A 25,392-nucleotide genomic window follows, 5' to 3' on the forward strand; every position below is an offset into this window, starting at 1 on the left:
TTTTGCAATATGCTCCTCATAGTCCCTTTTTGCCTGCCTGATCACAGTCTTGCATTTGATTTGCCACTGCCTGTGTTCCCTTTTATTAATCTCACTTGGACTGGTTTTCCACCGCTTAAAGGAGTCCTTCTTACCTTTTACAGCTTCCATTACTTTGCTTGTTAACCATGCTGGCCTCTTCTTATACCTGTTTGTGCCTTTCCTAACTTGTGGTATGTATTTTATCTGAGCTTCTAGGATTATAGTTTTAAATAGTCTCCAAGCTTCCCCAAGGGTTTTGACCGTATTTACCTTTCCTTTCAGTTTCCTCCTCACATGCCTCCTCATCTCAGAGAATTTACCCCTTTTAAAGTTAAATGTGGTTGTGGTGGTCTTTTTGGGCAACTCCCTATTTATACAAACGGTGAAATCAATAACATTATGGTCACTGTTCCCAAGCAGCGCAATCACTTTTACGTCTCTCACTAAGTCTTGGGCATTACTTAGGACCAGATCCAGGATCGCCCCACCTCTGGTAGGTTCTGAGACCATCTGCTCCATAGCACAGTCATTGAGAGCATCAAGAAACTCAATCTCTTTCTCTCGACCAGAACACATATTGACCCAATCAATCTGCGGGTAGTTAAAATCACCTATTACGACACAGTTTTTACGTTTAGCCGCTATCTTTAATCCTTCCATCATATTATAATCGTCCTCTCTCTTTTGATTTGGTGGGCGATAACAAACTCCCATAGTTAAATTTCCTTTTGGGCCCTCTATTTCAACCCAAAGCATTTCTAAAAGGGAATCTAATTCTCTGACCTCAGTCTTACTGGACCGTACATCCTCTCTGACATACAGAGCCACCCCACCTCCAACCCTTCCCTCCATATCCTTCCGATATAACTTATATCCAGGAATCACCGTGTCCCACTGATTCTCCTCATTCCACCAAGTTTCTGAAATTCCCACAATGTCTATGTTTTCTCCCAACACTAAACATTCCAATTCACCAATTTTACTTCGGACACTTCTAGCATTCGGACACTTCTAGCATTTGCATACAAACATTTATAATTTCCCAGGCAAGCTAGGCTCACCACCTCTGTCCTGCCGCCTCGAGACTCTGGCAGACAGTTCATACTGTTTGTCACCATCACAGTGGACAACTCTGATCCGTTACTCGGTAGAAAAATAGAAGCCAACCCTTCATCTCTTTGAGATGAGTCCTCCCAAACCAGAGACATTCCATCTCCTGTCGGCTTTCCCCCAAGATTTAGTTTAAAAACTGCTCTGCCACCTTTTTGATTTTAAGCGCCAGCAGCCTGGTTCCATCCGGAGACAAGTGGAGACTGTCTCTTTTGTACAGCTCCCGCTTGTTCCAGAAAGCATCCCAGTGCCTAACAAACTTAGAACATAACAAACAAACAAAACAAAACAAACAAAAATTAAGAACATAAGAGCATAAAAGAAGCCATATTGGATCAGGCCAATGGCCCATCCAGTCCAAAACTCTGAGTCATACAGTGGCCAACAAAAGCCCCCAAATGCCATCACGACGTTCACAAGTGGGGCTAGAAGCCCTTCCACTTTTCCCCCTCCCCCAAGCACCAAGAATACAGAGCATCACTGCCCCAGACAGTTCCAATAATATGCTTGTGGCTAATAGCCACTGATGGACCTCTGCTCCATATTTTTATCCAATCCCCTCTTGAAGCTGGTTATGCTTGTAGCCGCCACCACCTCCTGTGGCAGTGAATTCCCCATGTTAATCACCCTTTGGGTGAAGAAGTACTTCCTTTTATGTATTCTAACCCTACCGCTCAGCAATTTCATTGAATGCCCACGAGTTCTTGTATTGTGAGAAAGGGAGAAAAGTACTTCTTTCTCTACTTTCTCCATCCCATGCATAATCCCATGCATAATCATGTCACCCCGCAGCTGACATTTCTCCATGCTAAAGAGTCCCAAGCGTTTTAACCTTTTTTCATAGGGAGAGTGTTCCAAACCTTTAATCATTCTAGTTGCTCTTTTCTGGACTTTTTCCAATGCTATAATATTTTTTTTGAGGTGCGGTGATCAGAATTGTACACAGTATACCAAATGAGACCGCACCATCTATTTATACAGGGGCATTATGATACTGACTGATTTGTTTTCAGTTCCCTTCCTAATAATTCCCAGCATGGCGCTTGACTTTTTTATTGCAATCACACACTGTCTTGACTTTTTCAGTGACCCCAAGATCTCTCTCTTGGTCAGTCTCTGCCAGTTCACACCCCATCAACTTGTATTTGTAGCTGGGATTTTTTGCCCCAATGTACATTACTTTGCACTTGGCCACATTGAACCTCATCTGCCACATTGACGCCCACTCACCCAGCCTCAACAGATCACTTTGGAGTGCCTCACAATCCTCTCTGGATTTTACCACCCTGAACAATTTAGTGTCATCTGCAAGCTTAGCCACTTCACTGCTTACTCCCAACTCCAAATCATTAATGAACCAGTTAAAGAGCATGGGACCCAGTACTGAGCCCTGCAGCACCCCACTGCTTCCCGTCTTCCACTGCGAAGATTGCCCATTTATAGTCACTCTCTGTTTCCTATTAATTAGCCAGTTTTTGATGCACAAGAGGACTTGTCCTTTTAATCCTTGACTCTCGAGCTTACTAAGGTGCCTTTGATGAGGAACTTTGATGAAGTCAAGGTAAACAACATCTATTGGGTCCCCTTTGTCCACATGTTTGTTCACCCCCTCAAAGAACTGTAACAGGTTAGTGAGGCAAGATCTTCCCTTACAGAACCCATGCTGAGTCTTCCTCCTTCATCAATGTGCCTACTCATTCTGTCCTTGATAATGGTTTCTACCAACTTTCCCAGTATTGAAGTCAGACTGAATGGCCTGTAATTTCCCGGATCTCCTCTGGAACCCTTTTGAAAGATGGGGGTGACATTTGCTACCTTCCAGTCCTCAGGAAAGGAGGCAGATTTCAATGAAAGATTACATATTTTTGTCAGGAGAGCCACAAGTTCACCTTTGAATTCTTTCAGAACTCTTGGTTGTATGCCATCCGGACCTGGTGACTTATTTAGGCTTCCCAACCCTCCCACCCTGGCGGGGGACCCCAGGATTTCCACCCTCTTCCCCCATCCCCCCAAAAATGGAAGTGGGGGGAGAGGGGGGAAACGGCGCCGGGGAGCGGGCGAGGCTGCCGCACCACTGCCGCCCCCTCCCCACCCACCGCAGTTGCTCCTCCGAGATGGGCCCAGGCTGAGCCCATCTCAGAGGAGCAGCCAAGAGGTGGGAGCAGCGCAGGGGAGGGCAAGGCAGGCCAGGAGCATGGCGAGCCGCGAATCCGGGCCCTTCTAGGACCCGGACTTGCGGCTCGCCACGCCCCCGGCCCGCCTCCACCCCCCCTCCGCTTCCACCCCAGAGGCGGAGCGGGCGAGGCCGCCACGCCGCTGCCACCTCTTCTCCGCTTGCTGTGGCTGCTCCTCCGAGATGGGCTCAGGCTGAGCCCATCTCAGAGGAGCAGCCACGGCGAGCTGAGAAGAGGCGGCAGCTGCGGGGCCGCTCGCCACGCTTCCCGGCGCCGTTTCCCCCCTCCCCCTAGCTCCACCCCAGTGTCTCCTGGCTCCACCCCCAAAGTCTCCTGGCTCCACCCCCAAAGTCCCCAGATATTTCTGGGGTTGGGTTTGGCAACCCTAGACTTATTAGTTTTTAATTCGTCTATCAGTTGTAGGACCTCCTCTTTCATCACCTCAGTCTGACTCAGGTCTTTCAACACCTCTTCCATAATTAGCGGTTCTGGAGTGGGCAAACACTTCTCATCTTCCACAGTGAAGATGGAGGCAAAAAATGCATTCAGCTCCTCATCCATTTCCCTATCCTCCTTCAGTAATCCTTTTACCCCTTGGTCATCCAAGGGCTCCACTGTCTCCCTGGCTGGTTTCCTGCTTCTAATGTATTTGAAGAAATTTTTATTGTTGGTCTTTATGTTTTTTGCAATGTGCTCCTCATAGTCCCCTTTTGCCTGCATGATCAAAGTCTTGCATTTGATTTGCCACAGTCTGTGTTCTCTTTTATTGATCTCACTTGGACTAGCTTTCCACCACTTAAAGGAATCCTTCTTACCTTTTACAGCTTCCATAACTTCGTTTGTTAACCATGCAGGCCTTTTCTTATACCTGTTTTTGCCTTTCCTAATTTGTGGTATATATTTTATCTGAGATAATAACAGAAGTTGTAAGGAAATGTGAAAAGAAGGTATGTTAGAAGTCGGTCCTCTGGAGCAGGTGAGTTGTAACAGGAGGTCTGAAGGAAGAAAGAAGGAAAAGCCTGGCAACCAGAAGGAAGGTGAGGGTTTTACCACAGGGTTTCCTGTGATTCTCAGAGCTACCAGTATGGTTTCCAAGTATTCCCAGACACGATGTCATTGTGTGGGCAACTCTGATGAGTATTATTATTATCATTATAATTAATTAAGTAATTAAATGAGCAGGGTTTGGCATCGCTACTTTAGATGGGGGAGCCATTTTGGTGCCCCTCCCCCATTAACCCTCCCTGCAAATAAACAAACCTGGGAGATTTGCCTACTTCTTGCTGTGACCTGACAACCCTAATTGAACATAATCTATACGGAACTGCAATTTACATCAAGCTTTGCTGACCATCATTACCCACGTTTTATCTGGATCTAGCTTCTTTGTGCTTGTCCATAACCCAGTATCCTATACAGATATTATACTGGGTGAAAAATGAGGTGACTTCCTTCCCTCCTTCCTTCATCTTTGTTTGAAGGGGTAGAGAATTTTTCAAATGGAAAGTTCATCATCATGAAAAAAAGGGGTGTTTCTCTGTATGCTGATGATATTGAAGTTTTCTGTAATATCACCCAGCAGTCCTACTTTCAGGATAAGGAACTGAGTGCTTGTATGCTGCAGAAAGAAGCTTGTGCAAGCCAGGTGCATTGCATATTTAATACTCCTGGTCTAGATGGACTAGTAACGCTTCTGTGGGAATTCTTGCGTATTCACAGACATTGTTGACAATTCTTGTGTATTCACAGACAATCATAATATCATTCAAGGAAAGTTCTGTGAAGGTGCCACAAGGCTTTCAAAAGAGTCATGATAAAAATAACAGGAAGGCAGAGAACACTGACTAAAGTTAGGAGGGTTGCCAGCCTCCTGATGGGTAACAATAAGGTGTTATGTGTATTTGCACATCTACACACATATAAAAACAATATTACATATCCCAAGGCAATGGTACAACTAGAACCAACTTTTCAACAATAGAAGTCCATATATAAGACTTGTCAATTCCCAAGACTCTGGTCAATTTCTAGTGGTGATTCATAAAAGGGTGATGATGACACACCTCCCAGGTTTGATACAGACCTGTTTCAAGAGGCTTTCCCTTCTTCAAATCACCCACATTAAAATTGAAACTGTAAAATAATATTGTACAATGCTAGTGCAGAAAGATCACCAACAGCTTGAGTAAGGTTCAGTACTCAGTGTTAATATTTCACTTACCCATTGCTCAAACTTTTTTTTATCACATTAGTCCATCAGTAACACTGGCAGTCTAAGTTCTCAAAAAATGAAACCAACCTCTGTCGTTAAATAAAGCATAGTGTCTGCACCTGCTTTAGCTGCCTTAATCAGTCTTAGAGCTATAGTGCATATAACACTCATCTGCATAAATACAGTCAAATGCTCATAAAGTTTTATACTCCAGGACATCATGAATTCAACTGTAGAGCGCATCAACAATCTCCACTAAAATAAACTTCATACATGTGTACAGTTTAAAACATCAATTAAAGAGATACCCCTATACATCAAAAAACAGCAAATTTATTATTAAAAAAAACCAGCTCAAAGCCACAGCAGCATTCAATCCATTTAGGAAGACAGTATTGAATTTATGTATAAAGAAAGCATCTTTTTGGAGTAACAATTTCTGCACTTCCACACTTCCATTCAGACTTGTTATATACGAATGTATTGGAAACTCATCTTCCTATGGAACATTTCATGTGTGGAAAAAATTGCTTGGTGTGTGCGCAAATTTATGAAATAACCATCAACAATTTTAGATGGAAAATACACCATTATACTAATTGTGAAACAACCAGAATAATTTACATATCAAGGGGTGCATTTCCCACGTTCTATGTGGGTTCAACCATGAGGAGCCTTAAAGTTAGGGTGCTTGAGCACTTCTTGGGGGCGAGGTTACAAGTCAGGGAAGCTCCCACTGTGCAACACTGCATGGAGAAACATGATTTAAGAGATGTACAGTGTGCAGTGGTTTATAGGGGTCAATAGTAGGATTGCCATTCCCCGGGTGGGGGCAGGGGATCCCCCAGTTTGGAGGCCCTCCTCCCGCTTCAGGGTCATCAGAAAGCAGGGGTGGGGGCTGGGGAGGGAAATGTCTGCTGGGCACTCATTATTCCCTATGGAGACCGATTCCCATAGGCATAGGGAATAATGGAAAATTGATCCATGGGTATCTGGGGCTCCGAGGGAGCTGTTTTTTTGAGGTAGAGGCACCAAATTTGCAGCATAGGATCCAACACCTCTCCTCAAATGGCCCTCCAAGTTTCAAAAATATTGGACTGAGAGGCCCAATTCTATGATCCCCAAAAGAAGGTGCTGCTATCCTTCATTATTTCTAATAGAGGGAAGGCATTTAAAAGGAGTGCAGTCCCTTTAAATATGATGGCCAGAACTCCATTTAAAGTTCAATTATGCTTGTCACAACCTTTCTCCTGGCTCCACCCCCAATGTCTCCTGGCTTCACCCCCAAAGTCTCCTGTCTTCCCCGCCACACACACCCCCCCCCCCCCCCGCCAAAGTCCCCAGATATTTCTTGATTTGGCAACCCTAGTCAATAGTCATAAATATAATCATTATGACTTGCAGAAACTGTGTATATCTCTCCCAATGGTGGGGACTGGGCAAAGGAAGCTCTGGCTCTTTCCTTCCTTCCCCACGGGATGAAGAGAGGGAGGAGCCTCAGCCACTAACAAAGAGAGGCTTAGCTCAGTCGTTCTGCATTGTGATTGACTGAGCCTGGCAAACTTAATCAACACAGCAGAGCTATAGAGCCAAGCTCCTTCATTGGCTGAGGCTTCTCCTCCCTCCTCCTCCCTGTGGGAAAAGGGAGGGGGAAGAGGGAAAGAGCAGGGAGAGGCTGCTTTGCTGGCTGGCTGATCGGTGGAGAAACACAAAATGGTGACGGAAGGAAGCAGGAAAGGGAGAATGAAGCAGACAACAGCCAGTTCCTGATTGGAGCCCTCTGGGGGCCAGATCTGGCCAGTGGGTCATATGTTTGACACCCCTGCATTCTTCAGTACACATACAATTGTCGAACTAGGGTTGTCAGGCCAATCTTGGCAATGTTAAGAGATTGCAGGATGTATGGACCTACATGATAGGCATAATGATGCTGCTGTGATCATATTGGAAGTGACATCTTCATACTGGTGTGGTGCTCTAAGATTCACTGAAAACACCATAGAGTTTTGGATGAATCCTAGAGTGTTGCTCTGATGCAATTACATCACTTCCACATTGTACCAGGAGGGATATTGCCAACACTGACTTGCCTTCTGTTTCCCCCTGCCACGATGGCAGGGAACAGGGATTTAAGGCAAGAGGTTTTTCACTATAACCACCCTATTTCCAACAGTTCAATATGGTTTCTAGTAATTAAGACAGATTGTCAGAACAATACAACACTACACAGAAATGGCTTTTCTCAATTTAATACTGAAGTTCACTTACTATTGTATTCTTCCAACTATAGAATGGTTTCTCTGTGAATGACTCTGTCAAGTGACTTGAATTGGTTCTGATGTGAAGGTGATGATAAGTCAAGCAGTTGCTATAATCTATTTGAAAGGATAAAGAATATATAAAAGAAAATATCCATGGGATCAGGATAAAGACAGACATACTTTCAAAAGAACTTGGACAAGAATAGTGTGCTTTTATTCTTCCAGACCAATTCAGTTTTCCTAGATAGATAGATAGATAGATAGATAGATAGATAGATAGATAGATAGATAGATAGATAGATAGATAGATAGATAGATAGATAGATAAATTTATTGTCATTGTTCTCAACAAAAAGAGAGCAACGAAATGAGGTGCTCTTCCACAAACATACCAACACATCAAACACACATATTCATACCATTTAAATACATCTATTTAATTAGGCCTGGTTTAATTTTTAACAATTTCCTGTTTTTGTTTTTATTCCCAGGAGCTGTCCTTCAGGTCAGTGGCATAAATAAAACTGAATTTTGGAAATGATCTGCACATATCTACTTCAGGATTCAGGAGTCTGCCCTTCAGTGGCTTACCTCTTTCCTCCAGGGTTGGGGACAGAGGGTGGCTGTTGGGAAGAAATGATCCCACAGACACCCACTTGTGTGGAGTGCCTGGACTTGAACCCAGCAAAGACAGAAGTTCTGTGCCTAAGCCGAGGCAGCCTGGGAAGAGAGATCCCTCTGCTGACCTTTGATGGGGCGTCTTTAGTGCCAAGCTTTGAAGGTCAAGAGTTTAGGAGTACTCCTGGAGTCTTCATTATCTATGGAGGCCCAGGTGGCAGCCACTGCCAAATCTGCATTTTACCATCTTAGGCAGATAAGGCAGTTGACTCCATACCTAGAGCACAACGACTTGGCCAAAGTAATTCATGCAACGGTCACCTTGAGAATAGACTACTGCAACGCCCTCTACATGGGGCTGCCCTTGACTTGGACCCGGAAGTTTCAACTAGTGCAGAATGCTGCAGCCAGGTTGGTACTGGAGCTGCCTTTACGGGTGCACATCCAACCTGTGCTGGGGACACTGCACTGATTGCATTCCGAGCCCAGTTGAAGGTGCTGATCATGACCTTCAAAGCCCTTTATGGCCTGGGACCAGTCTACCTCCAGGACCGCCTTTCCCCACACAAGCCCCAGAGAGCACTACGATCAAGTTCCCAAAATCTTTTAAAGATCCCTGGGCAAAGGGTGCTCACCTGTCCTCTACAAGGGTAAGACTTTCTCAGTGACTGCTCCTACCCTCTGGAATGCCCTCCCTGAAGAGGTCAGGGTCCTGCGGGATTTGTCACTATTCCGCAGGGCCTGTAAGACATACCTGTTTAGATAGGCTTTTAATATCTAACTGGAGGCATTTTAACATCTGACAGCGGCGCTTAGTACACATCATCCCATAGCAAAAACTTTTCCGCCGAACCAGACAGAAAAACAAAGCACTTAAAGTATCAAAGAATTTTAATGACTAGCACTATTAATGCAATTTTGGAACCACAAATTATATCTTAATTTATAGTCATATTTTTAATAATGCTTTACTGTAATAATTTTATTGTAATAATTTAACATTGTTGTTTTACTGTTTTACTTGTTGTTAGCTGCCCTGAGCCCAACTGGGGAGGGCGAGGTATAAATGCAGATAATAAAATAAATAAATAAATCTAAGAATACCCAAGTCTGGGGGTTTTTTGTAGAAAAAGCCTAGCAGGATCTCATTTGCATATTAGGCCACACCCCCTGACACCAAGCCAGCCAGAACTGCATCCCTGTGCATTCCTGCTCAAAAAAAGCCCTGCCCAAGTCTGACTTGTAAGATGAGCTGTGTGTTAAAACCTTTCGATATTAGAGTTTCTTGCTGGATCACTGTGCTTGAGAATCTTGTGGCATGGTAGCTTGTTGACATGCAGTCATGTGCGTGGAAGCCATTCCTCTGAAGTAGCTGCAGTGGTTTCAGTTCTGGGAACTCGCCCCCCCCCCAAAAAAAAGATATGGTTGAAACAGCTGCAGCTGCCACATTGCACAGTACCACCTGTACCTATTTACACATAACAAAGGTTCAGAGAATATCCATGCGCTAGAACTCATAAATGAACGGAAACAAAGGAGTCATTTGTGACTGAAAACTATAACATGAGACTTTTCAGTGACCAGGCCAAGTATCAGCCTAACCTGAGGTGGGGCGGCTGCCAGGGCCCAGGGATTCTGGTGGGGCTGACTGATGCTGACCCCACCCCCCCGCATGCTGCCACCTTTCTCCATGTCCTTCCTCATCTGTTGAAGTGCTCTATCACCCGTACCCCCAGCTTTCCAGCATCTTTTGGAAGGGGGATGTGAGTGGCGCACAGTGGTGGCACTTCTGGTAGCCAGGGCAACAGCACTTCCAGCTGCCTGTACTGGCTGGTGCTGTAAGGGAAAGGGGGTGCAGGCAACTGAGTGTGGCAGTGGGAGGGCTTTCAAGTGAGAGATGGATGCACTGACAGGTAGGGGTTTGCGGATATGGGGATGGAAAGAAAGACATGAGGGGGCCTAGGTGGTAGGCAGATGGGGCTCCCTGGCCACTGTCTGCCCAGGGACCCCTAGAACCTGGAACTGGCCTTGTTTGAAGAAGACCAAAGATTTATGCCTGCCCTTCTCTCTGAATCAGAGTCTCAGAACAGCTCACAATCTCCTTTATTTTCTTCCCCCACAACAGACACCCTGTGAGGTAGGTGGGGCTGAGAGAGCTTTAACAGAAGCTGCTCTTTCAAGGACAACTGTGAGTGCTATGGCTGACCCAAGGCCATTCCAGCCAGCTGCAAGTGGAGGAGTGGGGAATCAAACCTGGTTCTCCCAGATAAGAGTCTCTACACTTCACCATTACACCAAACTAGTTTGTGCCTATATTTCTCCAGTAGGTTAAAACTATGTACATAAGTGCTGTCAAGTCACAGCTAACTTACGGCAACCCCCAGCAAGGAGATTTCAGAGCAAATGAGAAGTAGAGGTGGTTCACCCATTCCTTCCCTCATTAGAGTCTTCCTGGGTGGTCTCCCGCTCACGTATTCACCTGCTTAGCTTCTGAGATCTGATGCCTTCCTGTATTAAAACTAATTTACACTAAAATATAGAGAACCCCATGGCACAGAGTGGTAAAGCTGCAGTACTGCAGTCCTAAGCTCTGCTAACGACCTGAGTTTGATCCCAGCAGAAGCTGGGTTCAGATAGCCGACTCAAGGTTGACTCAGCCTTCCATCCTTCTGAGCTTGGTAACATGAGTACCCAGCTTGCTGCGAGGGGAAGTATAGATGACTGGGGAAGGCAATGGCAAAACACCCCATTAATAGTCTGCCGTAAAAATGTTGTGATGCGGCATTCTAGAGTCGGAAACAACTGGTGTTCGCACGGGACTACGGGTGTTTTTACATTCAGTTTGATCCAGAGTTTTAGAGTCTTCAAATCGCCTGCCACCATTCCGCTTTAATTATTTTCCTTTTACATTTATGAATTTGCTGCACTCATTTTGCAAAGCCAAACTTCTATATTTCCTGCTGAAAGTGTTTCAATTTGGGGGGGGGGGTGTGATCAGAGGGCAGACAGAATACCAGTGCCAACACTGCAAAAACAATACACATTTAAATTACAAGATGAGCTAAGCAATGATATGTAAAAATTTCAAGTGCTGTCAGTTCTCATGCAAATTACTTCACCTTGTGGCTTTTGGAGGAGTCTTTTAAAAGGCATGAAAACTTCTACAATTCAAGTTTGAAACGCTTGTAGAGAAATGACCGGATCAAAACTAGTTTTGAGAAAAATGTTACAGCAACAGTGTCGGAACTCATCTCATCTCACCTAAACAAATGTAGATGCTTCGGGCAGCAGCAATGCAAAACAGTTGTGAGAACGTTAGGTAATGTAAAAGGTGAGTTTCCAATGTGGTAATAGAGAGTCACAAACTGTCAATGTGGTGATAGAGAGTCACAAACACCCTACATTTGCCTTTTTATAGAGAGCTGGGTCTGAGCACAAGAGCACCCAAAACAAGGACTCTGTTGGATGAAGCACAAGAATGCCACATAAAACTGCTTCCTTTCTCCAGCTGATTTCCTTCCTGGTTCTAATGTATACAAAGAGAGCTAGCTTGGTGTAGTGGTTAAGAACGATGGACACTAATCTGGAGAACTGGGTTCGATTGTGCTGTCCTCCACATGAAGTCAGCTGGGTGGCCTCAGGTCAGTCACAGATTCTCTCATAACTCTCTCAGCCATTATGGCTTTGTTCTTTGTGTGATATATAGCAGGCTTTTTATGCCAAATGCACTGACTTTGAAAATGATCAATACCCTGTCTTCATGAAAATTTGCTAACAACCAGAAAATGCAGATGAATGTGCAATAATCAACACGAATGTAGATTTTTTTTTTTTACCTGGTTCATAACCAAAATCACTGCTGGACTCCTGTTGTAACACTTCCAAGGCATCTTCAAGGGCTTGTCCAAACACATCTTGATCCATAAAGCTCTGTGAGGATAGGCATATTTTTGAGGTTGCAATTAATAAATTTCTGCTTCAATAATGGAATATTTGTATTTCCAGAATACAAAATATATTCATTCGGTGAACATAATTGAAATAATTAATATAAGAGAGGGTGGGGGTCCTAATGGGATTTTGCCTTTACTATGCTTTATGCCTTTTGAAACCATCGTAAGATCCAGAAGTTGTTTGCCACAGGGCATGGCTGCTGTTGATGGAAATAACTGTAGCCAAAGCATCTCCTCCACTACCACCCCACACCTCTGTGTTATCTGCTCTGCTCCTGAATGTATCAGGGAGGAATAGGTGCTGCCAGGAGGGGCTGCTCATTGCACCCCTGCTGACCCCCTCCCCCCACCAAGACAACCACAACTTGGCATTAACTTACAGGCAAAGGAACTTTATAAAGGATTACCTCACAAAAACTGGTAGTGAACACTATAGCTTGTAGACTTACCATTTTTTAAAATAACCAATCTTCAAGCCTGTATGAAACCAAAACAGCTTCATTTAGATCATTCATCCAAAACTGGGTTTATTACCACACAACAACATTGTCCTGTAAAATTGAAGGCTTTCACGTACAATCCTCTAATATTGGCCTTACCAGTCAAAATTTCAGCTTACGGATACATTATTTTTACAACACAGTCAATGCATAGGACTATCTAGAGTTTTCTGGGGTGGTGGGGGGATAGGGCTCTGACTTCAAGGAGCTTACAATCTGGAAAAAAGGCAATGGAGAATATAGAGCATGGAGAATGAGATATTAGGGTAAGAAGGGACAAGTGTGACCAAAGGTATTTACTTCTTTCATACCCACTTTTGTTTCCAATGGACTTATACCATACTCCACTTCCCAATTTTATTCTCACAATAACAACCCTGTGAAGTAGGTTAAGTCGAGTTGGTGACTGGCTCAAGGTCACCCAGCAAACTTTCATGGCAGAGTGGATTTGAACCCAGGTCTTCCAGCTCCTAGTCTGATGCTTTAATTACTGCACCACAGTAGAATAAGAATTCCAGGGTGAAGTGTGTTTATACTTTTGAAAATTCAAAGTAAATTACCTATTACACGACCTTCCCGAGTCTTGATTTCCATTATTCATTAAACGATTCATGTAAATTATACTTATTGTTGCACTGATGCACAGCATGTAGCTTTCATTTAATCTGTGTGCTGCTGCATTAGATCCATAATAATACATCAAAAGATTTTCAGAGAACTCTTGCAATTATAATTAAATAGTTATTACCTTAATGGAAGAACTACCCAGAGATAACATTGTGACAACTTCAGATATTTAGCTTTCTGAGTGCTGAATGTAACAGCATGCATCCTACTACACACGCACACACACATTTCCAAGTAGGATATTTATTGACATTAACCATAGTTTGATTTACAGTCAATCTGACACAAGATTTAGGGAGCAATACTAGGATTGTGCTGGCAGGGGGATTTGGAGGGCATTCCGGGATATCCCTGATGCAATGATGTCATCACTCTGGAGACTCTGATTTTTGAGCAAAACTCTATGGTAAAACCAGCTTCAAATGAAAGAGTTTTGCTCTCAAACCAGAGTGTCATTGTGCAACATCTCCAGTGTGATGATGTCACTTCCAGGTCAGGGACATTTCTTCTGCTGGCCAGGTGGCTGGTGGCGGGCAGAAGCCCACTAAACCAGGGGAACCTCTGTCAGGGCCTGTGGACTGGCAACCCTAAGCAATAAAAAGGAAATCTACTCAGAAGTAAGTCCTATGTAATTCAGGGGGACTTACTACCAGGAAGATGTTGTTGGGAGTGCAGCTGCAGCATAGTAAAGCAGGGTGAACACGTAGAAAAGAGGGAACAAGGGCTGCCAATCACCAGGTGGCACCTGGAGATCTCCTGCTATTACAATTGATCTCCAGATGACCAAGATCAGTTCCCCTGGAGAAAATGGCTGCATTGGAGGGTAGACTGTGTTGCCTTACACCCTGCGGAGGAACCTCCCCTCCCCAAGCCCCTCCCCTCCCCAGGCTTCACCTCAAAAATCTCCAGGTGTTTCCAAACCCAGAGTCGGCAGCCCTACAGGGGACACAGGTTGGATCTTTGTGAGCAGTCAAATGTGAAATTACAATGTACTGGAAGTTGTACAAGAAGGGCACCTGCTCTGGACCAAAACTGTGGTATGCTAATATCTGAAAAACCCAAAAAATCTAAACCAAGCAACCATCATAAAACTACAGCCAAACCATTGCAGGAAAGCAATAAAGCAATGATTGATTCACTGTACCATTCTATATGGCTTAGGACCCGCAAGTCTTAAGGATACCAAAACTGTGGAATTCACTCCTCCCAGATATTCATCTGTTACCCTCTCCATGGTCTTTCATCAGCAGGTGAAGAAGGCCTTATGTATGTGTGCGTCTGTCCATGTGTATATACGTATGCATGTCTGTCTGTATGTATTGAGCCAGTTTGGTGTAGTGGTTAAGAGTGCAGACCCCAATCTGGGAAAACTAGGTTTGATTCCCCACTCCTTCACATGCAGCTGCTGGCATGACCTTGGGTCAGTCACAAGTTCTGTCAGAGCTGTTCTCAGGAGTAAGGCTGTGCCACCCCTTTTGCCCACCCGGCACCCAGGTGGATGAAAGAGGCGACGTGGCCTCACTCTGACCCCCATGGGGGGTGCAGGCATGGGGGTGCAAAAACCCCAGCACCGCCCCTGCTCACAGGTGGTGTTCCCTCTAAGCTGAGTTAGTGTGAGCTAGCTCCCTGTTCTCTGCTTTGAGAGGTGAACAGTGTGGGAAGGCAAGATTTAAAAAATCTTTTAAATAAATAAATATCCTAAACAAAATTATACCCACTAAGTGAGCTGAACTCAAAGAAGACTAGGGCATTTTTCAGATTGCAGCCATGTTTTGCATTTTCACATATGTTGTGCTGGTTCTGATGACTGTTCAGACTTCAACTCAGGAGTTCCATCTGTTCTGGGTAAGGGTTTTTTGCAGTTCCGGATTAAACCCTGTGGAGGCCCCTAGGCAGTTGAAATCTTGAGGCTCCCATCACAAAGAGCAGCTCAGTTGCTGGCTGCGCTTACAGGCTGAGAGGGCTGCAAGCAAGGGAAAGGTGTGGGGGGGGGAGGAAGCTGGCCTGGGACCCCTAAAGGCATGGGGGCCTATAGGCTGGTGCCTACACTGCCTATTTGTTAATCCGGCCCTGGGATTTTGCAGGGATTTTGCACATATTACAGTGTTTGAGCATTTCAGCAGCCTCATTCTCTTACCTTCTTTACATAAGAGTAATCCCATTTACTCTTGTGTAACACACAGTAATTGAAGCACAAAAGATAACTTATTTGCACCATTGGCTTTGATATTGAAGAGGGGGACGTGATCTCAGCTTTCTCTGGCTAGAGAGAGAGAGTCAGAAAGGGCAGACCAGAGGGGGAAGGGAGGGAGGGGGAGGGAAAGAGAGAGAGAGATTGGCAGTGCTCATTAGGCAGAGCAAAGAGGAAGATGCCCAATGCAAGCGTTTTCAATCACTATTCCCACTATCAAATTGAGATTTTTTTTAAAAAAAAATGTCATTTGTCTTTTTTTAAAATGATCTGAAAAAAATGTGAATGCTGCTCACATGTATAAAGGACAGACTTTCTCCTTGGTAATAGGAAAATAGCAATGAATCTGTGCAAGAAACTCAACATTCTTTTGACATCTGGATAAATGTTACCTACTTACTTCAATTATACTCAGAGGCTCACCGAAATTCAAGGCAGATTAGAAAAGTTAACAAGACAGTACAAGGAAAACAAAACAAAACAACACTCCCAACAGTCTGATGGACTGTGTGTTCATGAACTGGCACAGAACGTTGGAAGCAGTTTAAAGTTAATGTGAGCAGGAAGAAAAACTAGAGGAAAAGTGGAGAATTACGTTTGCAAGCCTTTGGAGTTTACATAATTCTGGAGGAGAAAATTTGGGTCAGGAGCAGATGTCCTAAGAGGGTCCCACATTATTTTAAGGATGTGCTAAATCAACACGGTAGCCTTTTTCAGACATTATGCCCAGTCATCATGGGAGGATGGCAATAGATCTTCCCAATATGCTCAGTGACAGCATGCATATTTTGCATGAGCAAACAGCTTTGGTACATGCAAACTGACCCCTGGATCTCCCAGGGTTCTGGTTCGCGTATACCAAAACTTTATACATATGAAAATTATGCGTATTGCCCCTATTTGGACAATGTGGTGGCCATGTATATTGGGAGGATCATGAGTAGTATGCATTGTCATGCCAGTACATGTAGTAATAATATACAACAGATGCTGGTGTGTATAGAAAAAACTACAAGAATAATCACCGGTAAACTACTGCTCAATGTTCCAGCAGGCGAATGCCTCTACAGCAGTGGCCCCTAACCTTTTCGGCACCAAGGACCAGTTTTGTGGAAGACAATTTTTCCATGGACCGGTGGCAGTGGGGATGCTGGGTTTTTTGCTGCCCCAGGCTGCCCCTATGCTCACACCCCATCCCTGCCCCCCCACACCCAAGGAGTAGGTGAAGGTCTCTGCCTCACTCCATGGCCTGATTGCTAACAGGCCACGGACCAGGGGTTGGGGACCCCTGCTCTATAGAATCAGTTTGTTGGTCTGCAACTTTGCATGGAGCCTTCCAGTGTTCACCTACATAATTCCAACTGAGAGAGTAAGGAATCCTGGGAATACGATCTGCTGGAACATTGAGTAGTAGTTTGAAATAAGACTTTTTTTGGGGGGGGGGGAGAAAAGAGTATCCTGTGTTTCAGCTTTGAGTGGCTGCAAATATCTTATATCTGTACTTGATGAATATTTATCTGAATTGCACTGAATAGAGCATATGTGCACACTGAATGTGTGAAGGTATTATTGTTTATCCATGCCAGTACACGTGGATGCAGGGCTCCTGGTATATGTGGATGTAATATCAAACTAGCTGAATCTCATCAGATCTTGGAAGCTAAACAGGATCAGGCCTGGCTAGTACTTGGATGGGAGGCCCCCAAGGAATACCTGGGTCATGATGGGAAGGCAGGCAATGGGAAACTGAATATCTCTTGCCTTGAAAACCCTAGGGAGTTGCTATGTTATCTGTGACGTGACGGCATTTTCCACCACCACAGTGTCTGAAAAGGATAACAGTATCATAGACATTGTAGCAAATGAATATCATATGTAAAAGATCCCTTGATTGCCCATAGGATACTTAAAAAAAAAAAATCAAGCTTTTAAAAAACCCTCCAAAACCCTCATTAACACCTAAATTTTTTTTTGTCAAACTTCTGGACTTCTGAACAATTTAATACAACCCTATGTTATTTAATACTATTGCATTTGCAGCACTGATTGACAGCAAAGAGGATTTAAAAAGGCTAACCCTCTAAGCAATAATTATGGAAACACTTACCTAAGAAAGGAAACCCACTTGAAATGCAATGAGGCTGCCTCATGGATAACATAAGAGAATATGAATCCTATAGTAAGAGCAGACAGCAGAACGGCATTGTTAAATAGCTCATTTTTAGGGAAGTTCATCATTTGGGGATTTCTCTTTCAAATAAAAATTGTGGCACATTGCAGTCTTAGCGTTTAAAAAATGCCATTTGCCGCCTTTTTATGGACAAAGAAAAACCAAAGCAACCAAAGGAGGAAGGAAATGCCTTCATGCTAAAGGGAACATACAGACAGCAATCAGTTAGTGCTCATGTTTGAGGCAAAGGGATGCTGTAGATATTACTTTGTGATAAAAGAATTTAGGTGATAACAATAGGAAGAACTCAGGTTGCCCATTGTTTCATTTTTGTGCTTTTTGCAAAACTCTGAAACCTAAATATTAAATTTTCCTACCACATGATAGGGTTACCAATTCCCAACTGAGGGCAGGGGATCCCCTGGTTTGGAGGCCCTCCCCCCACTTCAGGGTTATCAGAAAGTGTGTGTGTGGGGGGGGTTTGTCTGCTGGGTACTCCATTAGACCCTATGAAAACCAGTTCCCACAGGTTATAATGGAGAATCAATCCATGGGTATCTGGAGCTATAGGGGGTTGTTTTTTGAGGCAGAGGCATCAAATTTTCAACATAGCATCTGGTGCCCTAAAAAAACTCCAAGTTTCAAAAATATTGGACTGGGGTCCAATCCTATGAGCCCCAAAAGAAGGTGCCCCATCCTTCATTATTTCCAAATGGAGGGAAGGCATTTAAGACATGTGTGGTCCCTTTCAATATGATGGCCAGAACTCCCTTTGGAGTTCAATTGTGCTTGTCACTCCTTTGCTTCTGGCTCTATCCCCAAAGTCCCCAGATATTTCTTGAGTCAGACCTAGCAACCCTACACATGACTCCATGCCTGGAAAAACACTGTGGCTGCGATCACACATACTAAATAATGCACTTTCAATCCACTTTCAGTGCACTTTACAACTGGATTTTACTGTGTGAACTGGCAAAATCCTGTTGGAAAGTGCATTGAAAATGGATTCAAAATGCATTAATTAATGTGCGTGATTGCAGCCTGTGTGTGTGTGAAGTGAAGTCAAGTTGCCTCTGACTTATAGTGAGCCTATAAACCAATGTCCTCCAAAACTTTCTATCATTAACTGCCTTGCTTCTCCTGTCTTGCAAACTGAGGACTGCAGTGGCATAGTGTGGGTTGCTATGTAAGGAAAGCCCCCTACTTTTCATACATATGGACATCGTGATCACCAGTATGGTTGCCAGGGTGTCTGGAGTTTGGACTCTCACACATCTGCTCTAAAAAGTGGACTTTGCTTACAGTTTCTAAGGCTTATGTGGATACTATAAGCCTCAGCTTTGCAGCTGCATTCTACATCTCTGATGGGTGTTAGCCAGAACTCTGCTCCTTGTGTACCCAGTCTTGGCCACTGCAGTAAAAGAAGCCACACCACCATGAACTGTACAGGCAAGCAGTTTCCAGCCTGTTTCCATGAACCAAAGGCTAACACCATCAGAATCCATCTTGCTTTCCTGACTCCATATCCAACAGCTGCTTCAGCTTTTGCATAAGGCAATCAAGCTTATCCAGGCATGGATCCTGCCAGACCACTCAAGCCTTTGTCTAACGAAACCCAGGACAAAGACTGGTGCCAGGAAGAAGATAAGGAAGAGGAAGACTATCTCCTGTCAGAGCCAAGCCTATTATCTAACCCGGGTGATACCTAGGCCAGTATTTGATTCTCTATTGTCACCTTTTCAGATAAGCCCATTTAATCTTAATTATTCCCCACCCAGTAGTCATCTCTATTCATTTTCCCAACTGTCACTTCGGAGCCACCCCATGGCCTGTTCTAATCAGGAAGATTCTTTCAGGTACCCAGGATCCAGGCAAGCTCATTGGTCAAGACAGGTACCCAATTAGGTGTCCCCAAGGAACTTTCTATTGGCTCTGCAATAGTCCAGCCCTCCTGGTCATTGCAGAGCCTCCCCTCTCTCCTCCCTTGTACCTCCCATCCCCTAAGGGTCTAAGGGAGCCTATTTAACCTCTGACCCAACTCCACTCATGTGTGCTTCTAGCAGTATCCCAGTTCCGCTGTCTAGATCCATCCCCAATTCTGGCCACAGTTTTGGGTCCATTTCCCCTGTCCTCTTTTGTCGTCATTGGAGCCTTCCTTGAAGACTACGATAGGTAATATTACCCTGTGTGTCTACCCTTTTATGTTCCCCTATTGATCGATCTATATTTCTAGGACTGTATGCATGATTGGATGTGTATTTTTATCTTGTATGGAAGACTATATTTTTCTTAATAAATTATAATTGGTTTTACTAAATTAGAGCTCCATTATTTAAGCATCACTCTCTGGGTGGTTAATCTTGTATACATAGGTGAAAAGATCCCTAGTGAGCCAGGTGCCCACCTAACTAATTCCCCAACCTCGTTTGGAGGGCATTTTGGCTAACAGCTAGTGCCCAGGGCAAGGCAAGTATTGCACCCCCTAACCTGTGGACCATTAGCACTCACTTCATGCATTCACACTACACTAAATAATGCGTTCTACATCTAGATTTTTCCTATTCTTACACAATAAAAATCCAGATGTAAAACACATTATTTACTGTAGTGTGAATGCACCGACTGAATTCCTTCCACAGTCCAGTACTGAACCCCTTATCCAGGGTAAGTGATTTAGTTAGAAAGGGACACTGATGTCTTCTATTTGATATCCTGACAGGCCACTTCTGTGTAAGCTGCAGAGAAGTTTACTCCAGTGTGGGCCACTTTTCATTTACTTCCTACAGCTGCTTTCTTCACTTGACCTTGCAAGCCATCCTCAGCGGGTGACCAAGCCTGTCCCTAGATAACAGGGCTGAGATGCCCATCAGGAGCAGAGGGAGATGGGCTGTCCCCTCTAAGAAGAATCTTGGTGGGTTCACACAGTTCCAGAGGGCAGCTGTCTTGGTCTGCAGGAGCCACCAGGGACTGAACCTGGGGCCTTCTGCATACAACAAAGCTGGTGCTCAACCATTCAGCTGTGGCTCCCCCAACTCTGTCAACAGAAGCTGCCCATCCCATTGGCTGAGAACACAACATAAGCTACCTGCCCAGCTCAGGGAGGCCAGTAGTCAGCACCAAGCCTTCCCTTGGCCTCCCCTTTTCCCCTAGCCCACCCCCGCACGCCTGTTAGAAATATTTGTTTGGAAAATCAATTTCTATATTCCAAACAGCTTAATGGATCGCTGGATCAAAATGAGATTGAGAGCTCTTTGGTATAAAACAAAGCATACATTTATTTTTTTTCGGGATGGGGAACTGGGAAGAAAATAAGAAACACTATCAGCTGCATCTTATCACTAAGAAAGACACATTACTAATGGAGATTCTCCTCCTCCTTCTTGACCCCTCTCTACTTAGATAAACGAAGTCACCTGACTAACTGGCGTAAACAAACAGTCCTTTAGCTGGCTCTTTCTTCATTGGCAGACAGCCAAGTTCCTCTTCCTAGGTCAGACAGACAATAGAGAACAGGTAAACATTTTAACCCTATAATGACTGGAACTTGGATAATTGCAAAGACATGCAGGACAGGTACAGAATTCCAACAATGGCTTCCCCCCTCCTTGCCCACTCATAGGACTGCCCTGGGTTCTCCGTAATTGAAGGTCTTCCCCTAAAAAAGACCCAGATCTTGGAACCTAGGTGAGGTCGGCCCCAGAGAGTGTTTGGAGGGGAGAGCTCCGAGGAATAACACCAGGGTTGTGATGCATAGGAAGGCAATGGCAAGCCACCTCTGCTCATCTCTGGCTATGCAACACGCCCCCCCCCCCCGCCCCAAACTGGGACCTCAGCCTTGGTGTGCCATCCTCAGTCTCTCAACCTCTAATAACGACCCTAGTTTCCAAAGACCTAGTCTCCAGAGTGCTAGATTCAAGTCCAAGAGCACCTGAAGAGACCAACAAGCTTGCCAGTGTGTGGGATAGGGGGGTGAGCTTCCAAGAGCCCCCCTTCCTCAGAAAGGCTTTTCTTAGAAGCCTCCACCCCAGACTGGAAGGAGCTGCAGGAGGCCTCAATGCCAGCTGCAAGGGCGAGGGTGTCTTATCACAGCCAGTGATATCTCTGAGACCAATCAAAAGCCCACCCAGCCCCACCCACTTTCTAAAACACTTGGTGAGCACAGAAAAAGGTTTCTGTGAGCACCAATGGTGCCCATTGGCACCATGTTGGAGACCCCTGGATTAGGAATTAACTCCTTAAAAAAACTTATAGGGTTATCAACAGTGGGGTTTGTCAGTTTAGCAGTGATCAGGTGCATCTTGCACATTGCCAAAGCCTTGCCCCCCACCTCATATGCACATACAACAATGAAAAAACAAAACTGAAAGTCTCTTGAAATCTTGAGGCATGATGACTCAGCATAAGCCCTGGAAACAAAGCTGACTTTGCAGTAGACTTCCCATCTGTTTGTCTTCTTGCTAAGTCATTAGACTGTCTAGTGTGAAGAACACCGGGCATGAGACAGCCAAAGTTAAGCAGATGCTTTCTTTCAGCCTGTGTACAGCAGTGGGAAAACATGGAATTATCTCATCCCAGGTTGTGATGAGTTAATTAAGAATATAAGAGAAGCCATGTTGGATCAGGCCAATGGCCCATCCAGTCCAACACTCTGTGTCACACAGTGGCCAAAAAAAAAAGGAGGTTCACAAGTGGGGCTAGAAGCCCTTCCACACCCCCTCAAGCACCAAGAATACAGAGCATCACTGCCCCCAGACAGTTCCAATAATATGCTGTAGGGTTGCCAAGTCCAATTCAAGAAATATCTGGGGACTTTGGGGGTGGAGCCAGGAGACTTTGGGGGTGGAGCCAGGAGACATTAGGGGTGAAGCCAAGATCAAGGCTGTGACAAGCATAATTGAACTCCAAACGGAGTTCTGGCCATCACATTTAAAGAGAGAGCCAGTTTGGTGTAGCGGTTAAGTGTGCAGACTCTTATCTGGGAGAACCGGGTTTGATTCCCCACTCCTCCACTTGCACCTGCTGGAATGGCCTTGGGTCAGCCATAGCTCTGGCAGAGGCTGTCCTTGAAAGGGCAGCTGCTGTGAGAGCCGTCTCCAGCCCCACCCACCTCACAGGGTGTTTGTTGTGGGGGAGGAAGGTAAAGGAGATTGTGAGCCGCTCTGAGACTCTTCGGAGTGGAGGGCGGGATATAAATCCAATATCTTCTTCTAAAGGGACAGCACACCTTTTCAATTCCTTCCTTCCATAGGAAATAATGGATAGGGGCACCTTCTTTTGGGACTCATAGAATTGGACCCCCTGGTCCAATCTTTTTGAAACTTGGGGGAGTATTTTGGGGAGAGATGCTATACTGAAAATTTGGTGCCTCTACCCCAAAAAGCAGCCCCCCCATAACCCCAGATACCCGCGGATCAATTCTCCATTATTTTCTATGGGAATAAATCTCCATAGGGAACAATAGAGTTCCCAGCAGACATTTCCCTCCCCTCCCCCCCGCTTTCTGACGACCCTGAAGCGGGGGGAGGGCCTCCAAACTGGGGGATCCCCTGCCCCCACCTGGGGATTGGCAACCCTAATATGCTGTGGCTAATAGCCACTGATGGACCTCTGCTCCATATTTTTATCCAAACCCCCCTTGAAGCTGGCTATGCTTGTAGCTGCCACCATGTCCTGTGGCAGTGAATTCCACATGTTAATCACCCTTTGGATGAAGAAGTACTTCCTTTTATGCGTTCTAACCCGACTGCTCAGCAATTTCATTGAATGCCCACGAGTTCTTGTACTGTGAGAAAGGGAGAAAAGTACTTCTTTCTCTACTTTCTCCATCCCATGCATAATCTTGTAAACCTCTATCATGTCACCCCGCAGTCAACGTTTCTCAAAGCTAAAGAGCCCCAAGCGTTTTAACCTTTCTTCTTAGGGAATGTTTTCCAAACCTTTAATCATTCTAGTTGCCCTTTTCTGGACTTTTTCCAATGCTATAATATCCTTTTTGAGGTGCGGTGACCAGAATTGTACACACTATTCCAAATGAGACCGCACCATCTATTTATACAGGGGCATTATGATACTAGCTGATTTGTTTTCAATTCCCTTCCTAAAAATTCTCAGCATGGTGTTGGCCTTTTTTAGTGCAATCGCACATTGTCTTGACATTTTCAGTAAGTTATCTACCTTCACCCCAAGATCTCTCTCTTGGTCAGTCTCTGCCAGTTCATAACCCATCAACTTGTATTCGTAGCTGGGATTTTTGGCCCCAGTGTGCATTACTTTGCACTTGGCCACATTGAACGTCATCTGCCGCATTGACGCCCACTCACCCAGCCACAACAGATATCTTTGGAGTGCCTCACAATCCTCTCTGGTTCTTACCACCCTGAAAAATTTAGTGTCATCTGCAAACTTCACTGTTTACTTCACTGTTTACTGTCAACTCCAAATCATTTATGAACAAGTTAAAGAGCATGGGACCCAGTACTGAGCCCTGCGGCACCCCACTGCTTACCGTCTTCCACTACGAAGACTGCCCATTTATACTCACTCTCTGTTTCCTATTAATTAGCCAGTTTTTGATCCACAAGAGGACTTGTCCTTTTACTCCATGACTCTCGAGTTTACTAAGGAGCCTTTGATGAGGAACTTTATCAAAAGCTTTCTGGAAGTCAAGGTAAACAACATCTATTGGGTCCTCTTTGTCCACATGTCTGTTCACCCCCTCAAAGAACTGTAACAGGTTAGTGAGGCAAGATCTTCCCTTACAGAACCCACAAAAGGGTGATGACACACCTCCCAGGTTTGATACAGACCTGTTTCAAGAGGTTTTCCCTTCTTCAAATCACCCACATTAAAATTGAAACTGTAAAATAATATTGTACAATGCTAGTGCAGAAAGATCACCAACAGCTTGAATAAGGTTCAGTACTCAGTGTTAATATTTCACTTACCCATTGCTCAAACTTTTTTTTTATCACATTAGTCCATCAGTAACACTGGCAGTCTAAGTTCTCAAAAAATGAAACCAACCTCTGTCGTTAAATAAAGCATAGTGTCTGCACCTGCTGTAGCTGCCTTAATCAGTCTTAAAGCTATAGTGCATATAACACTCATCTGCATAAATACAGTCAAATGCTCATAAAGTCTTATACTCCAGGACATCATGAATTCAACTGTAGAGCGCATCAACAATCTCCACCAAAATAAACTTCATACAAGTGTACAGTTTAAAACATAAATTAAAGAGATACTCCTATACATAAAAAACAGCTAATTTATTATTAAAAAAAAAAACAGCTCAAAGCCACAGCAGCATTCAATCCATTTAGGAAGACAATATTGAATTTATGTATAAAGAAAGCATCCTTTTGGAGTAACAATTTCTGCACTTCCACACTTCAATTCAGACCTGTTATATACGAATGTATTGGAAACTCATCTTCCTATGGAACATTTCACGTGTGGAAAAAATTGCTTGGTGTGTGCACAAATTAAAGAAATAACCATCAACAATTTTAGGTGGAAATTACAGCAATATACTAATTGTGAAACAACCAGAATA

The 25,392-nt window shown here is 44.4% G+C and overlaps 1 protein-coding gene across 4 annotated transcripts in view; it reads right to left on the reverse strand.

The window, feature by feature from the left end:
• The window catches only part of SPIC (Spi-C transcription factor), a 29,073-nt gene extending 4,165 nt beyond the window's left edge, over positions 1-24,908 (reverse strand). Inside the window, exons 1-6 of one of the 4 annotated variants that reach the window (XM_060245640.1) lie at positions 24,782-24,848; positions 21,251-21,323; positions 17,775-17,841; positions 12,799-12,826; positions 12,233-12,326; positions 7,786-7,892 (exon numbers count right to left, since the gene is read on the reverse strand). In XM_060245640.1, coding sequence (XP_060101623.1) covers positions 7,786-7,892; positions 12,233-12,326; positions 12,799-12,801 — 204 coding nt within the window. In that variant the 5' untranslated portion in view covers positions 12,802-12,826; positions 17,775-17,841; positions 21,251-21,323; positions 24,782-24,848. Of the gene's footprint in view, positions 1-7,785; positions 7,893-12,232; positions 12,327-12,798; positions 12,827-17,774; positions 17,842-21,250; positions 21,324-24,781 lie in introns of all 4 variants that reach the window. The other 3 variants (XM_060245639.1, XM_060245641.1, XM_060245642.1) reach the window with 3 other exon arrangements.
• Positions 24,909-25,392: the final 484 nt, after the last annotated feature.

Source organism: Heteronotia binoei, chromosome 8, assembly GCF_032191835.1.
Source record: "Heteronotia binoei isolate CCM8104 ecotype False Entrance Well chromosome 8, APGP_CSIRO_Hbin_v1, whole genome shotgun sequence".
Taxonomy (NCBI): domain Eukaryota; kingdom Metazoa; phylum Chordata; class Lepidosauria; order Squamata; family Gekkonidae; genus Heteronotia; species Heteronotia binoei.